At 51.8% G+C, this 15311-nt stretch overlaps 1 protein-coding gene across 1 annotated transcript in view; it reads right to left on the bottom strand.

Annotated features, from left to right (window-relative positions):
* The window catches only part of LOC144955351 (chromatin assembly factor 1 subunit B-like), a gene marked incomplete at its 3' end in the record, with an annotated part of 29920 nt that extends 18441 nt beyond the window's left edge, over window positions 1-11479 (bottom strand). Inside the window, exons 1-4 of the mRNA XM_078885598.1 lie at window positions 11406-11479; window positions 4110-4203; window positions 1243-1336; window positions 640-709 (exon numbers count right to left, since the gene is read on the bottom strand). Coding sequence (XP_078741724.1) covers window positions 640-709; window positions 1243-1336; window positions 4110-4199 — 254 coding nt within the window. The remainder of the gene's footprint in view (window positions 1-639; window positions 710-1242; window positions 1337-4109; window positions 4204-11405) is intronic.
* Window positions 11480-15311: the final 3832 nt, after the last annotated feature.

Consider the following 15311-nt stretch of genomic DNA (forward strand, 5'->3'; position numbering starts at 1 on the left):
GCCACCGTGAACCCCACCCACCCACCCACACGGCCACCCACCCACCCACACGGCCACCGTGAACCCCACCCACCCACCCACACGGCCACCCACCCACCCACACGGCCACCGTGAACCCCACCCACCACCCACACAGCCACCCACCCACCCACACGGCCACCCACCCACACGGCCACCCACCCACACAGCCATCGTGAACCCCACCCACCACCCACACGGCCACCGTGAACCCCACCCACCACCCACACAGCCACCCACCCACCCACACGGCCACCCACCCACACGGCCACCCACCCACACAGCCATCGTGAACCCCACCCACCCACCCACACGGCCACCCACCCACCCACACAGCCACCGTGAACCCCACCCACCACCCACACGGCCACCGTGAACCCCACCCACCACCCACACGGCCACCCACCCACCCACACAGCCACCGTGAACCCCACCCACCCACACGGCCACCCACCCACCCACACGGCCACAGTGAACCCCACCCACCCACACGGCCACCCACCACCCACACGGCCACCGTGAACCCCACCCACCACCCACACGGCCACCCACCCACCCACACGGCCACCGTGAACCCCACCCACCCACCCACACGGCCACCGTGAACCCCACCCAGCTCACTTCTTGAGGTTGCTCCGTGAGAACACGTAGGTTGTGTTCATGACGGAGTCTCCCGACTCGATGCAGCCAGCTGCGGATAGAGCACACGGAACTCAGCAACACAACCACCCTCACCACCACCATCATCACCATCACCACCATCACCACCACCACCACCACCATCGCCACCACCGTCACCACAGTCACCACCACCACCATCACCACCGCCACCATCACCGCCGCCACCACCGCCACCACCACCCTCACCACCACCACCACCACCACCACCACCCTCACCACCACCACCGCCACCATCACCGCCGCCACCACCACCACCGCCACCACCACCATCATCACCACCACCGTCACCACCACCGCCACCACCACCGTCACCGCCACCACCCTCACCACCCTCACCACCACCCTCACCACCACCACCGCCACCATCACCGCCACCATCACCACCGCCACCACCACCATCATCACCACCAAAGTCATCACCACCGCCACCACCACCACCATCATCACCACCAAAGTCACCACCACCGCCACCACCACCACCATCGTCACCACCACCGTCGCCATGTTCTCTCCACTGCTGTGGTGAGGCAGCGTGCACCGCACCTGGCGCCAGGAGGTGCGAGCCGTCCGGTGTGAACGCAAGACGCCGGAAGAAGGACCTCATGCTGTCGTCGTGAAACATGCGGCCCATCTTCACCTGTCAACAACAACAACAACCACGTCAACGTCAACCACTACAACCACGTCAACAACAACCACTACAACCACGTCAACAACAACGACCACTACCACCACGCCAACAACCACTACAACCACGTCAACAACAACAACAACCACTACCACCACGTCAACAACAACCACTACCACCACCATGTCAACAACAACCACCACCACGTCAACAACAACAACCACGTCAACCACCACGTCAACAACAACCACAACAACCACGTCAACAACAACCAAGCCAACAACAACAACCACGTCAACAACCACTACAACAACGTCAACAACCACAACACTCACTACAACAACATCCAACAACAACCACCACCACCACGTCAACAACAACCACTACCACCACGTCAACAACAACAACCACCACCACCACGTCAACAACAACAACCACGTCAACAACAACAACCACTACCACCACGTCAACAACAACCACTACAGCCACGTCAACAACAACAACCACTACCACCACGTCAACAACAACAACCACAGCCACGTCAACAACAACCACTACAGCCACGTCAACAACAACAACCACTACCACCACGTCAACAACAACCACTACCACCACGTCAACAACAACAACCACTACCACCACGTCAACAACAACCACTACCACCACGTCAACAACAACAACCACTACCACCACGTCAACAACAACCACTACCACCACGTCAACAACAACCACTACAGCCACGTCAACAACAACCACAACCACCACCATGTCAACAACAACTACCACCACGTCAACAACAACAACCACGTCAACCACCACGTCAACAACAACCACGTCAACAACAACCAAGCCAACAACAACAACCACGTCAACAACCACTACAACCACTACAACAACGTCAACAACCACAACACTCACTACAACAACATCCAACAACAACCACCACCACGTCAACAACAACCACTACAGCCACGTCAACAACAACCACTACCACCACGTCAACAACCACTACCACCACGTCAACAACAACCACTACAGCCACGTCAACAACAACAACCACTACCACCACGTCAACAACAACCACTACCACCACGTCAACAACAACCACTACAGCCACGTCAACAACAACCACCACCACCACGTCAACAACAACAACCACTACCACCACGTCAACAACAACAACCACTACCACCACGTCAACAACAACCACTACCACCACGTCAACAACCACTACCACCACGTCAACAACAACCACTACAGCCACGTCAACAACAACAACCACTACCACCACGTCAACAACCACTACCACCACGTCAACAACAACAACCACTACCACCACGTCAACAACAACAACCACTACCACCACGTCAACAACAACCACTACCACCACGTCAACAACCACTACCACCACGTCAACAACAACCACTACAGCCACGTCAACAACAACAACCACTACCACCACGTCAACAACCACTACCACCACGTCAACAACAACCACTACAGCCACGTCAACAACAACCACTACCACCACGTCAACAACAACCACTACCACCACGTCAACAACAACCACTACAGCCACGTCAACAACAACCACCACCACCACGTCAACAACAACAACCACTACCACCACGTCAACAACAACAACCACTACCACCACGTCAACAACAACGACCACTACAACCACGTCAACAACAACCACTACCACCACGTCAACAACAACGACCACTACCACCACGTCAACAACAACAACCACGTCAACCACCACGTCAACAACGTCAACAACAACCACAACAACCACGTCAACAACAACCAAGTCAACAACAACAACCACGTCAACAACCACTACAACCACGTCAACAACCACTACAACAACGTCAACAACCACAACACTCACTACAACAACATCCAACAACAACCACCACCACCACGTCAACAACAACCACTACAGCCACGTCAACAACAACCACTACCACCACGTCAACAACAACCACTACCACCACGTCAACAACAACAACCACCACCACCACGTCAACAACAACCACCACCACCAACATGTCAACAACAACCACCACCATGTCAACAACAACAACCACGTCAACCACCACGTCAACAACGTCAACAACAACCACAACAACCACGTCAACAACAACCAAGTCAACAACAACAACCACGTCAACAACCACGTCAACAACCACTACAACAACGTCAACAACCACAACACTCACTACAACAACATCCAACAACAACCACCACCACGTCAACAACAACCACTACAGCCACGTCAACAACAACCACCACCACGTCAACAACAACCACTACCACCACGTCAACAACAACCACCACCACCACGTCAACAACAACAACCACTACCACCACGTCAACAACAACAACCACTACCACCACGTCAACAACAACGACCACTACAACCACGTCAACAACAACCACCACCACCACGTCAACAACAACCACTACCACCACGTCAACAACAACGACCACTACAACCACGTCAACAACAACCACCACCACCACGTCAACAACAACCACTACCACCACGTCAACAACAACAACCACTACCACCACGTCAACAACAACAACCACTACCACCACGTCAACAACAACAACCACCACCACCACGTCAACAACAACCACTACCACCACGTTAACCAACACAGCCAGGTTAATGTGCGTGTGTGGTTGAGGATCGGTGGTTGCCATGGTCACACCTCGTGGCGTTTCGTGCGGTTGCCGCGGTAACCTCGCGGTGTGCGGTTGCCGCGGTTACCTCGCGGTGTGCGGTTGCGGAGCCGGTGAGCGAGGGGAGTTTGCTGACGTTGAACGCCACTCGGCGTGTCTGGGTGTTGTACACACGCATCACGCTGCACACAGTCACACACACAGTGACACACACACACACAGTGACACACACACACACAGTGACACACACACACACAGTGACACACACAGTGACACACACAGTGACACACACAGTGACACACACAGTGACACACACAGTGACACACACAGTCACACACACAGTGACACACACACAGTCACACACACACAGTCACACACACACACACAGTGACACACACACACAGTGACACACACACACAGTGACACACACACACAGTGACACACACAGTGACACACACACAGTCACACACACACAGTCACACACACAGTGACACACACAGTCACACACACACACAGTGACACACACACACAGTCACACACACAGTGACACACACACACAGTGACACACACACAGTCAGAGTCACACACACACAGTCACACACACAGTGACACACACACAGTCACACACACACACACAGTGACACACACACACAGTCACACACACAGTCACACACACAGTCACACACACACACAGTGACACACACACACAGTCACACACACAGTCACACACACACACAGTGACACACACACACAGTCAGAGTCACACACACACACAGTGACACACACACACAGTCAGAGTCACACACACACAGTCACACACATACATAGTGTCTGGGTGTTGTACACACGCATCACCCTGCACACACAGTCACACACACAGTGACACACACACACACAGTGACACACACACACACAGTGACACACACACACAGTGACACACACAGTGACACACACAGTGACACACACAGTGACACACACAGTCACACACACAGTCACACACACAGTGACACACACACACACAGTCACACACACACACACAGTGACACACACACACAGTGACACACACACACAGTGACACACACACACAGTCACACACACAGTGACACACACACAGTCACACACACACAGTCACACACACAGTGACACACACAGTCACACACACACACAGTGACACACACACACAGTCACACACACAGTGACACACACACACAGTGACACACACACAGTCAGAGTCACACACACACAGTCACACACACAGTGACACACACACAGTCACACACACACACACAGTGACACACACACACAGTCACACACACAGTCACACACACAGTCACACACACACACAGTGACACACACACACAGTCACACACACAGTCACACACACACACAGTGACACACACACACAGTCAGAGTCACACACACACACAGTGACACACACACACAGTCAGAGTCACACACACACAGTCACACACATACATAGTGTCTGGGTGTTGTACACACGCATCACCCTGCACACACAGTCACACACACAGTGACACACACACACACAGTGACACACACACACAGTGACACACACACACAGTGACACACACAGTGACACACACAGTGACACACACAGTGACACACACAGTCACACACACAGTCACACACACAGTGACACACACACACACAGTCACACACACACACACAGTGACACACACACACACAGTGACACACACACACAGTGACACACACACACAGTGACACACACACACAGTCACACACACAGTGACACACACACAGTCACACACACACAGTCACACACACAGTGACACACACAGTCACACACACACACAGTGACACACACACACAGTCACACACACAGTGACACACACACACAGTGACACACACACACAGTCAGAGTCACACACACACAGTCACACACACAGTGACACACACACAGTCACACACACACACACAGTGACACACACACACAGTCACACACACAGTCACACACACAGTCACACACACACACAGTGACACACACACACAGTCACACACACAGTCACACACAGTGACACACACACACAGTCAGAGTCACACACACACACAGTGACACACACACACAGTCACACACATAGTGTCTGGGTGTTGTACACACGCATCACGCTGCACACACAGTCACACACACAGTGACACACACACACACAGTCTCACACACACACACAGTGACACACACACACAGTGACACACACACACAGTCTCACACACACACAGTCACACTCACACACAGTGACACACACACACAGTGACACACACACACACACAGTGACACACACACACAGTGACACACACACACAGTGACACACACACACAGTCACACACACACACAGTGACACACACACACAGTGACACACACACACACAGTGACACACACACACAGTGACACACACACACAGTGACACACACACACAGTCACACTCACACACAGTCACACTCACACACAGTGACATACACACACAGTCACACACACAGTGACACACACACACAGTGACACACACACACAGTGACACACACACACAGTCACACTCACACACAGTCACACTCACACACAGTGACATACACACACAGTCACACACACAGTGACACACACACACAGTGACACACACACACAGTGACACACACACACAGTCACACACACACACACAGTCACACTCACACACAGTGACATACACACACAGTCACACACACACACAGTGACACACACACACAGTCACACACACAGTCACACACACACACAGTCACACACACACACAGTCACACTCACACACAGTGACACACACACACAGTCACACACACACACAGTGACACACACACACAGTCACACTCACACACAGTCACACTCACACACAGTGACATACACACACAGTCACACACACAGTGACACACACACACAGTGACACACACACACAGTGACACACACACACAGTCACACTCACACACAGTCACACTCACACACAGTGACATACACACACAGTCACACACACACACAGTGACACACACACACAGTGACACACACACAAAGTCACACACACAGTGACACACTCACACACAGTGACATACACACACAGTCACACACACACACAGTGACACACACACACACAGTCACACACATAGTGTCTGGGTGTTGTACACACGCATCACCCTGCACACACACAGACACACACAGTGACACACACACACACAGTGACACACACACAGTGACACACACACACAGTCACACACACACAGTCACACACACACAGTGACACACACACACACAGTCACACACACACACAGTCACACACATAGTGTCTGGGTGTTGTACACACGCATCACCCTGCACACACACAGACACACACAGTGACACACACACACAGTGACACACACACAGTGACACACACACACAGTCACACACACACAGTGACACACACACACACAGTCACACACAGTGCCTGGGTGTTGTACACACGCATCACCCTGCACACACACAGACACACACAGTGACACACACACAGTGACACACACACACAGTCACACACATAGTGTCTGGGTGTTGTACACACACATCACCCTGCACACACACAGACACACACAGTGACACACACACACACAGTCACACACACACACAGTGACACACACACACAGTCACACAGTGTCTGGGTGTTGTACACACGCATCACCCTGCACACACAGTCACACACAGTGACACACACACACAGTCACACACAGACTCACACACAGTCCCACACACACAGTCCCACACACACAGTCCCACACACACACAGTCACACACAGTCACACACAGACACAGTCACACACACACACAGTGACACACACACACAGTCACACACAGTGTCTGGGTGTTGTACACACGCATCACCCTGCACACACAGTCACACACACAGTGACACACACACACAGTCACACACACACAGTCAGAGTCACACACACACACACACTCACACACACACACACAGTCCCACACACACTCACACACACACACACAGTCCCACACACACAGTCCCACACACACAGTCCCACACACACAGTCCCACACACACACAGTCCCACACACACAGTCCCACACACACACAGTCACACACACACACACAGACAGACACAGTCACACACAGACACAGTCACACACACACACACAGTCACACACACACACAGTCACACACACAGGCAGTCAGTCACACACACAGGCAGTCAGTCACACACACAGTCACACACACAGTGTCTGGGTGTTATACACACGCATCACCCTGCACACAGTCACACACAGTCACACACACACAGTCACACACACACAGTCACACACAGTCACACACACAGTGTCTGGGTGTTATACACACGCATCACCCTGCACACACACAGTCACACACACACAGTCACACACACAGTCACACACACAGTCACACACACAGTCGCACACACACAGTGTGTGGGTGTTATACACACGTATCACCCTGCACACACACAGTCACACACACACACACACAGTCACACACACAGTGTCTGGGTGTTATACACACGCATCATCCTGCACACACAGTCACACACACAGTGTCTGGGTGTTATACACGATGTAGAGGCGATGTAGAGTCACTGTGTGTGTCACTGTGTGTGTCTGTCACTGTGTGTGTGTGTCACTGTGTGTGTGTGTCACTGTGTGTGTGTGTCACTGTGTGTGTGTGTCACTTTGTGTGTGTCACTTTGTGTGTGTCACTGTATGTGTGTCACTGTGTGTGTCACTGTGTGTGTGTCACTGTGTGTGTGTCACTGTGTGTGTGTGTCACTCTGTGTGTGTGTCACTCTGTGTGTGTGTCACTCTGTGTGTGTGTCACTCTGTGTGTGTGTCACTCTGTGTGTGTGTCACTCTGTGTGTGTGTCACTCTGTGTGTGTGTCACTCTGTGTGTGTGTCACTCTGTGCGTGTGTGAGTGTGTGTGTGTCACTGTGTGTCACGGTGTGTGTCACTGTGTGTCACGGTGTGTGTCACTGTGTGTGTCACTGTGTGTGTGTGTGTCACTGTGTGTGTCACTGTGTGTGTGTCACTGTGTGTGTGTCACTGTGTGTGTGTGTCACTGTGTGTGTGTGTCACTGTGTGTGTGTCACTGTGTGTGTGTGTGTCACTGTGTGTGTCACTGTGTGTGTCACTGTGTGTGTCACTGTGTGTGTCACTGTGTGTGTGCGTCACTGTGTGTGTCACTGTGTCACTATGTGAGTCACTGTGTGTGTCACTGTGTGTGTGTCACTGTGTGTGTCACTGTGTGTGTCACTGTGTGAGTCACTGTGTGTGTCACTGTGTGTGTGTGTCACTGTGTGTGTGTGTCACTGTGTGTGCCACCGTGTGTGTGTCACTGTGTGTGTCACTGTGTGTGTGTGTGTGTCACTGTGTGTGTCACTGTGTGTGTGTGTGTGTCACTGTGTGTGCCACCGTGTGTGTGCCACCGTGTGTGTGTCACTGTGTGTGTGTCACTGTGTGTGTGTGTCAAAGGCGGTCGGGCGTGGTGCTGGCCACGCACCCCCTCGTGTACCGTTCCGGCCTTCATAGGTGCTCGCTAACAGCACTTGCCCCTACAGTCTGTTAAGGCTATACGGGGGATCTTTTGTGTGTCACTGTGTGAGTCACTGTGTGTGTCACTGTGTGTGTGTGTGTCACTGTGTGTGCCACTGTGTGTGTGTCACTGTGTGTGTGTGTCACTGTGTGTCACTGTGTGTCACTGTGTGTGTGTGTCACTGTGTGTGTCACTGTGTGTGTGTGTCACTGTGTGTGTCACTGTGTGTGTGTCACTGTGTGTGTCACTGTGTGTGTGTGTGTCACTGTGTGTGTGTCACTGTGTGTCACTGTGTGTGTGTCACTGTGTGTGTGTCACTGTGTGTGTGTGTCACTGTGTGTCACTGTGTGTCACTGTGTGTGTGTGTCACTGTGTGTGTGTCACTGTGTGTGTGTGTCACTGTGTGTGTGTCACTGTGTGTGTGTCACTGTGTGTGTCACTGTGTGTGTGTCACTGTGTGTGTCACTGTGTGTGTGTCACTGTGTGTCACTGTGTATGTCACTGTGTGTGTGTGTGTCACTGTGTGTGTCACTGTGTGTGTGTGTCACTGTGTGTGTGTGTCACTGTGTGTGTGTGTCACTGTGTGTGTGTCACCGATCACAGCTGAGAGTGGCGATGTAGAGTCACTGTGTGTGTCACTCTGTGTGTCACTGTGTGTGTGTGTCACTGTGTGTGTGTCACTGTGTGTCACTGTGTGTGTGTGTGTCACTGTGTGTGTGTCACTGTGTGTGTGTGTCACTGTGTGTGTGTCACTGTGTGTCACTGTGTGTGTGTCACTGTGTGTCACTGTGTGTGTGTCACTGTGTGTGTGTCACTGTGTGTGTGTCACTGTGTGTGTGTGTGTCACTGTGTGTGTGTGTCACTGTGTGTGTGTGTGTCACTGTGTGTCACGGTGTGTGTGTGTGTCACTGTGTGTGTCACTGTGTGTGTGTGTCACTGTGTGTGTGTGTCACTGTGTGTGTGTGTCACTGTGTGTGTGTCACTGTGTGTGTGTCACTGTGTGTGTGTCACTGTGTGTGTGTGTCACTGTGTGTGTGTGTCACTGTGTGTGTGTGTCACTGTGTGTGTGTGTCACTGTGTGTGTGTGTCACTGTGTGTGTGTGTCACTGTGTGTGTGTCACTGTGTGTGTGTGTCACTGTGTGTGTGTGTGTGTGTGTCAGTGTGTGTGTCACTGTGTGTGTGTCACTGTGTGTGTGTCACTGTGTGTGTGTGTGTCACTGTGTGTGTCACTGTGTGTGTGTGTGTCACTGTGTGTCACTGTGTGTGTGTCACTGTGTGTGTCACTGTGTGTGTGTCACTGTGTGTGTGTGTCACTGTGTGTGTGTGTGTGTGTCACCGATCACAGCTGAGAGTAGCGATGTAGAGTCACTGTGTGTGTCACTGTGTGTGTGTGTCTGTGTGTGTCACTGTGTGTGTGTGTCACTGTGTGTGTGTCACTGTGTGTGTGTGTCTGTGTGTGTCACTGTGTGTGTGTGTCACTGTGTGTGTATGTCACTGTGTGTGTGTGTCACTGTGTGTGTCACTGTGTGTGTGTCACTGTGTGTGTCACTGTGTGTGTGTCACTGTGTGTGTGTGTCACTGTGTGTGTGTGTGTGTGTCACCGATCACAGCTGAGAGTAGCGATGTAGAGTCACTGTGTGTGTCACTGTGTGTGTGTGTCTGTGTGTGTCACTGTGTGTGTGTGTCACTGTGTGTGTGTCACTGTGTGTGTGTGTCTGTGTGTGTCACTGTGTGTGTGTGTCACTGTGTGTGTGTGTCACTGTGTGTGTGTGTCACTGTGTGTGTCACTGTGTGTGTGTCACCGATCACAGCTGAGAGTAGCGATGTAGAGTCCCAGTGGGTCCCAGGCAACGCCCTGCACGTAGCTCTTGTGCTCTGTAAACATGTACAGCTTGTGGCCTGCACACACACACACACACAGTGACACACAGTGACACACAGTGACACACAGTGACACACACACACACAGTGACACACAGTGACACACACACACACAGTGACACACAGTGACACACACACACACAGTGACACACAGTGACACACACACACACACACCACACACACAGTGACACACACACACACAGTGACACACACACACACAGTGACACACACACACACAGTGACACACACACACACAGTGACACACACACAGTGACACACACACACACAGTGACACACAGTGACACACACACACACACAGTGACACACAGTGACACACACACACACAGTGACACACACACACACAGTGACACACACACACACAGTGACACACACACACACAGTGACACACACACACACAGTGACACACACACACACAGTGACACACACAGACAGTGACACACACACAGTGACACACACACAGTGACACACACACACACAGTGACACACACACACACACAGTGACACACACACACACACAGTGACACACACACACACAGTGACACACACACACACAGTGACACACACACAGTGACACACACACAGTGACACACACACACACAGTGACACACACACACACAGTGACACACACACACACACAGTGACACACACACACACACAGTGACACACACACACACAGTGACACACACACACACAGTGACACACACACACACAGTGACACACACACACACACAGTGACACACACACACACAGTGACACACACACAGTGACACACACACACACAGTGACACACACACACACAGTGACACACACACACACAGTGACACACACACACACAGTGACACACACACAGTGACACACACACAGTGACACACACACACACAGTGACACACACACAGTGACACACACACACACAGTGACACACACACACACACAGTGACACACACACACACACAGTGACACACACACACACACACACAGTGACACACACACACACACAGTGACACACACAGTGACACACACACACACACAGTGACACACACACACACAGTGACACACACACACACAGTGACACACAGTGACACACACACACACAGTGACACACACACAGTGACACACACACACAGTGACACACACACACACAGTGACACACACAGTGACACACACACACACAGTGACACACACACACACAGTGACACACACAGTGACACACACACACACACAGTGACACACACACACACAGTGACACACACACAGTGACACACACACACACACAGTGACACACACACACAGTGACACACACACACAGTGACACACACACACAGTGACACACACACACAGTGACACACACACACAGTGACACACACCACACAGTGACACACACACACCACACACACAGTGACACACACACACACAGTGACACACACACACAGTGACACACACACACACACAGTGACACACACACAGTGACACACACACACACACACACAGTGACACACACACACACACAGTGACACACACACACACAGTGACACACACACACACAGTGACACACACACACACAGTGACACACACACCACACAGTGACACCCACACACAGTGACACACACACAGTGACACACACACACACAGTGACACACACACACAGTGACACACACACACACAGTGACACACACAGTGACACACACACACAGTGACACACACACAGTGACACACACACACACAGTGACACACACACACACAGTGACACACACACACACAGTGACACACACACACACAGTGACACACACACACACAGTGACACACACACACACAGTGACACACACAGTGACACACACAGTGACACACACAGTGACACACACACACAGTGACACACACACAGTGACACACACACACACAGTGACACACACACACAGTGACACACACACACACAGTGACACACACACACACACAGTGACACACACACACACACAGTGACACACACACACACACACACAGTGACACACACAGTGGCACACACACACACACAGTGACACACACACACACACACAGTGACACACACACACAGTGACACACACACACACAGTGACACACACACACACACAGTGACACACACACACACACAGTGACACACACACACACAGTGACACACACACACACAGTGACACACACACACACACAGTGACACACACACACACACACACAGTGACACACACAGTGACACACACACACACACAGTGACACACACACACACAGTGACACACACACACACAGTGACACACACAGTGACACACACACACACAGTGACACACACACAGTGACACACACACACACAGTGACACACACACACACAGTGACACACACAGTGACACACACACACACAGTGACACACACACACACAGTGACACACACAGTGACACACACAGTGACACACACACACACACAGTGACACACACACACACAGTGACACACACACAGTGACACACACACAGTGACACACACACAGTGACACACACACACAGTGACACACACACACAGTGACACACACACACAGTGACACACACACACAGTGACACACACACACAGTGACACACACACACACCACACACACAGTGACACACACACACACAGTGACACACACACACAGTGACACACACACACACACAGTGACACACACACACACACACACAGTGACACACACACACACAGTGACACACACACACACAGTGACACACACACACACAGTGACACACACACACACAGTGACACACACACACACAGTGACACACACACCACACAGTGACACACACACCACACAGTGACACACACCACACAGTGACACACACACACAGTGACACACACACACACAGTGACACACACACACACAGTGACACACACACACACAGTGACACACACACACACAGTGACACACACACACACAGTGACACACACAGTGACACACACACAGTGACACACACACACACAGTGACACACACACACACAGTGACACACACACACACAGTGACACACACACACACAGTGACACACACAGTGACACACACAGTGACACACACAGTGACACACACACACACAGTGACACACACACAGTGACACACACACACACAGTGACACACACACACACACAGTGACACACACACACAGTGACACACACAGTGACACACACACACACACAGTGACACACACACACACACAGTGACACACACAGTGGCACACACACACACACAGTGACACACACACACACACACAGTGACACACACACACAGTGACACACACAGTGACACACACACACAGTGACACACACAGTGACACACACACACACACAGTGACACACACAGTGGCACACACACACACACAGTGACACACACACACACACAGTGACACACACAGTGACACACACACACACAGTGACACACACACACAGTGACACACACACACACACACAGTGACACACACACACACAGTGACACACACACACACAGTGGCACACACACACCACACAGTGACACACACACACAGTGACACACACACACACAGTGACACACACACACACAGTGACACACACAGTGACACACACACACACAGTGACACACACACAGTGACACACACACACACAGTGACACACACACACACAGTGACACACACAATGACACACACACAATGACACACACACACACAGTGACACACACACACACAGTGACACACACACACACAGTGACACACACAGTGACACACACACACACACAGTGACACACACACAGTGACACACACACACACAGTGACACACACAC

The sequence above is a fragment of the Lampetra fluviatilis genome, unplaced genomic scaffold (assembly GCF_964198595.1).
Source record: "Lampetra fluviatilis unplaced genomic scaffold, kcLamFluv1.1 SCAFFOLD_953, whole genome shotgun sequence".
Classification (NCBI taxonomy): domain Eukaryota; kingdom Metazoa; phylum Chordata; class Hyperoartia; order Petromyzontiformes; family Petromyzontidae; genus Lampetra; species Lampetra fluviatilis.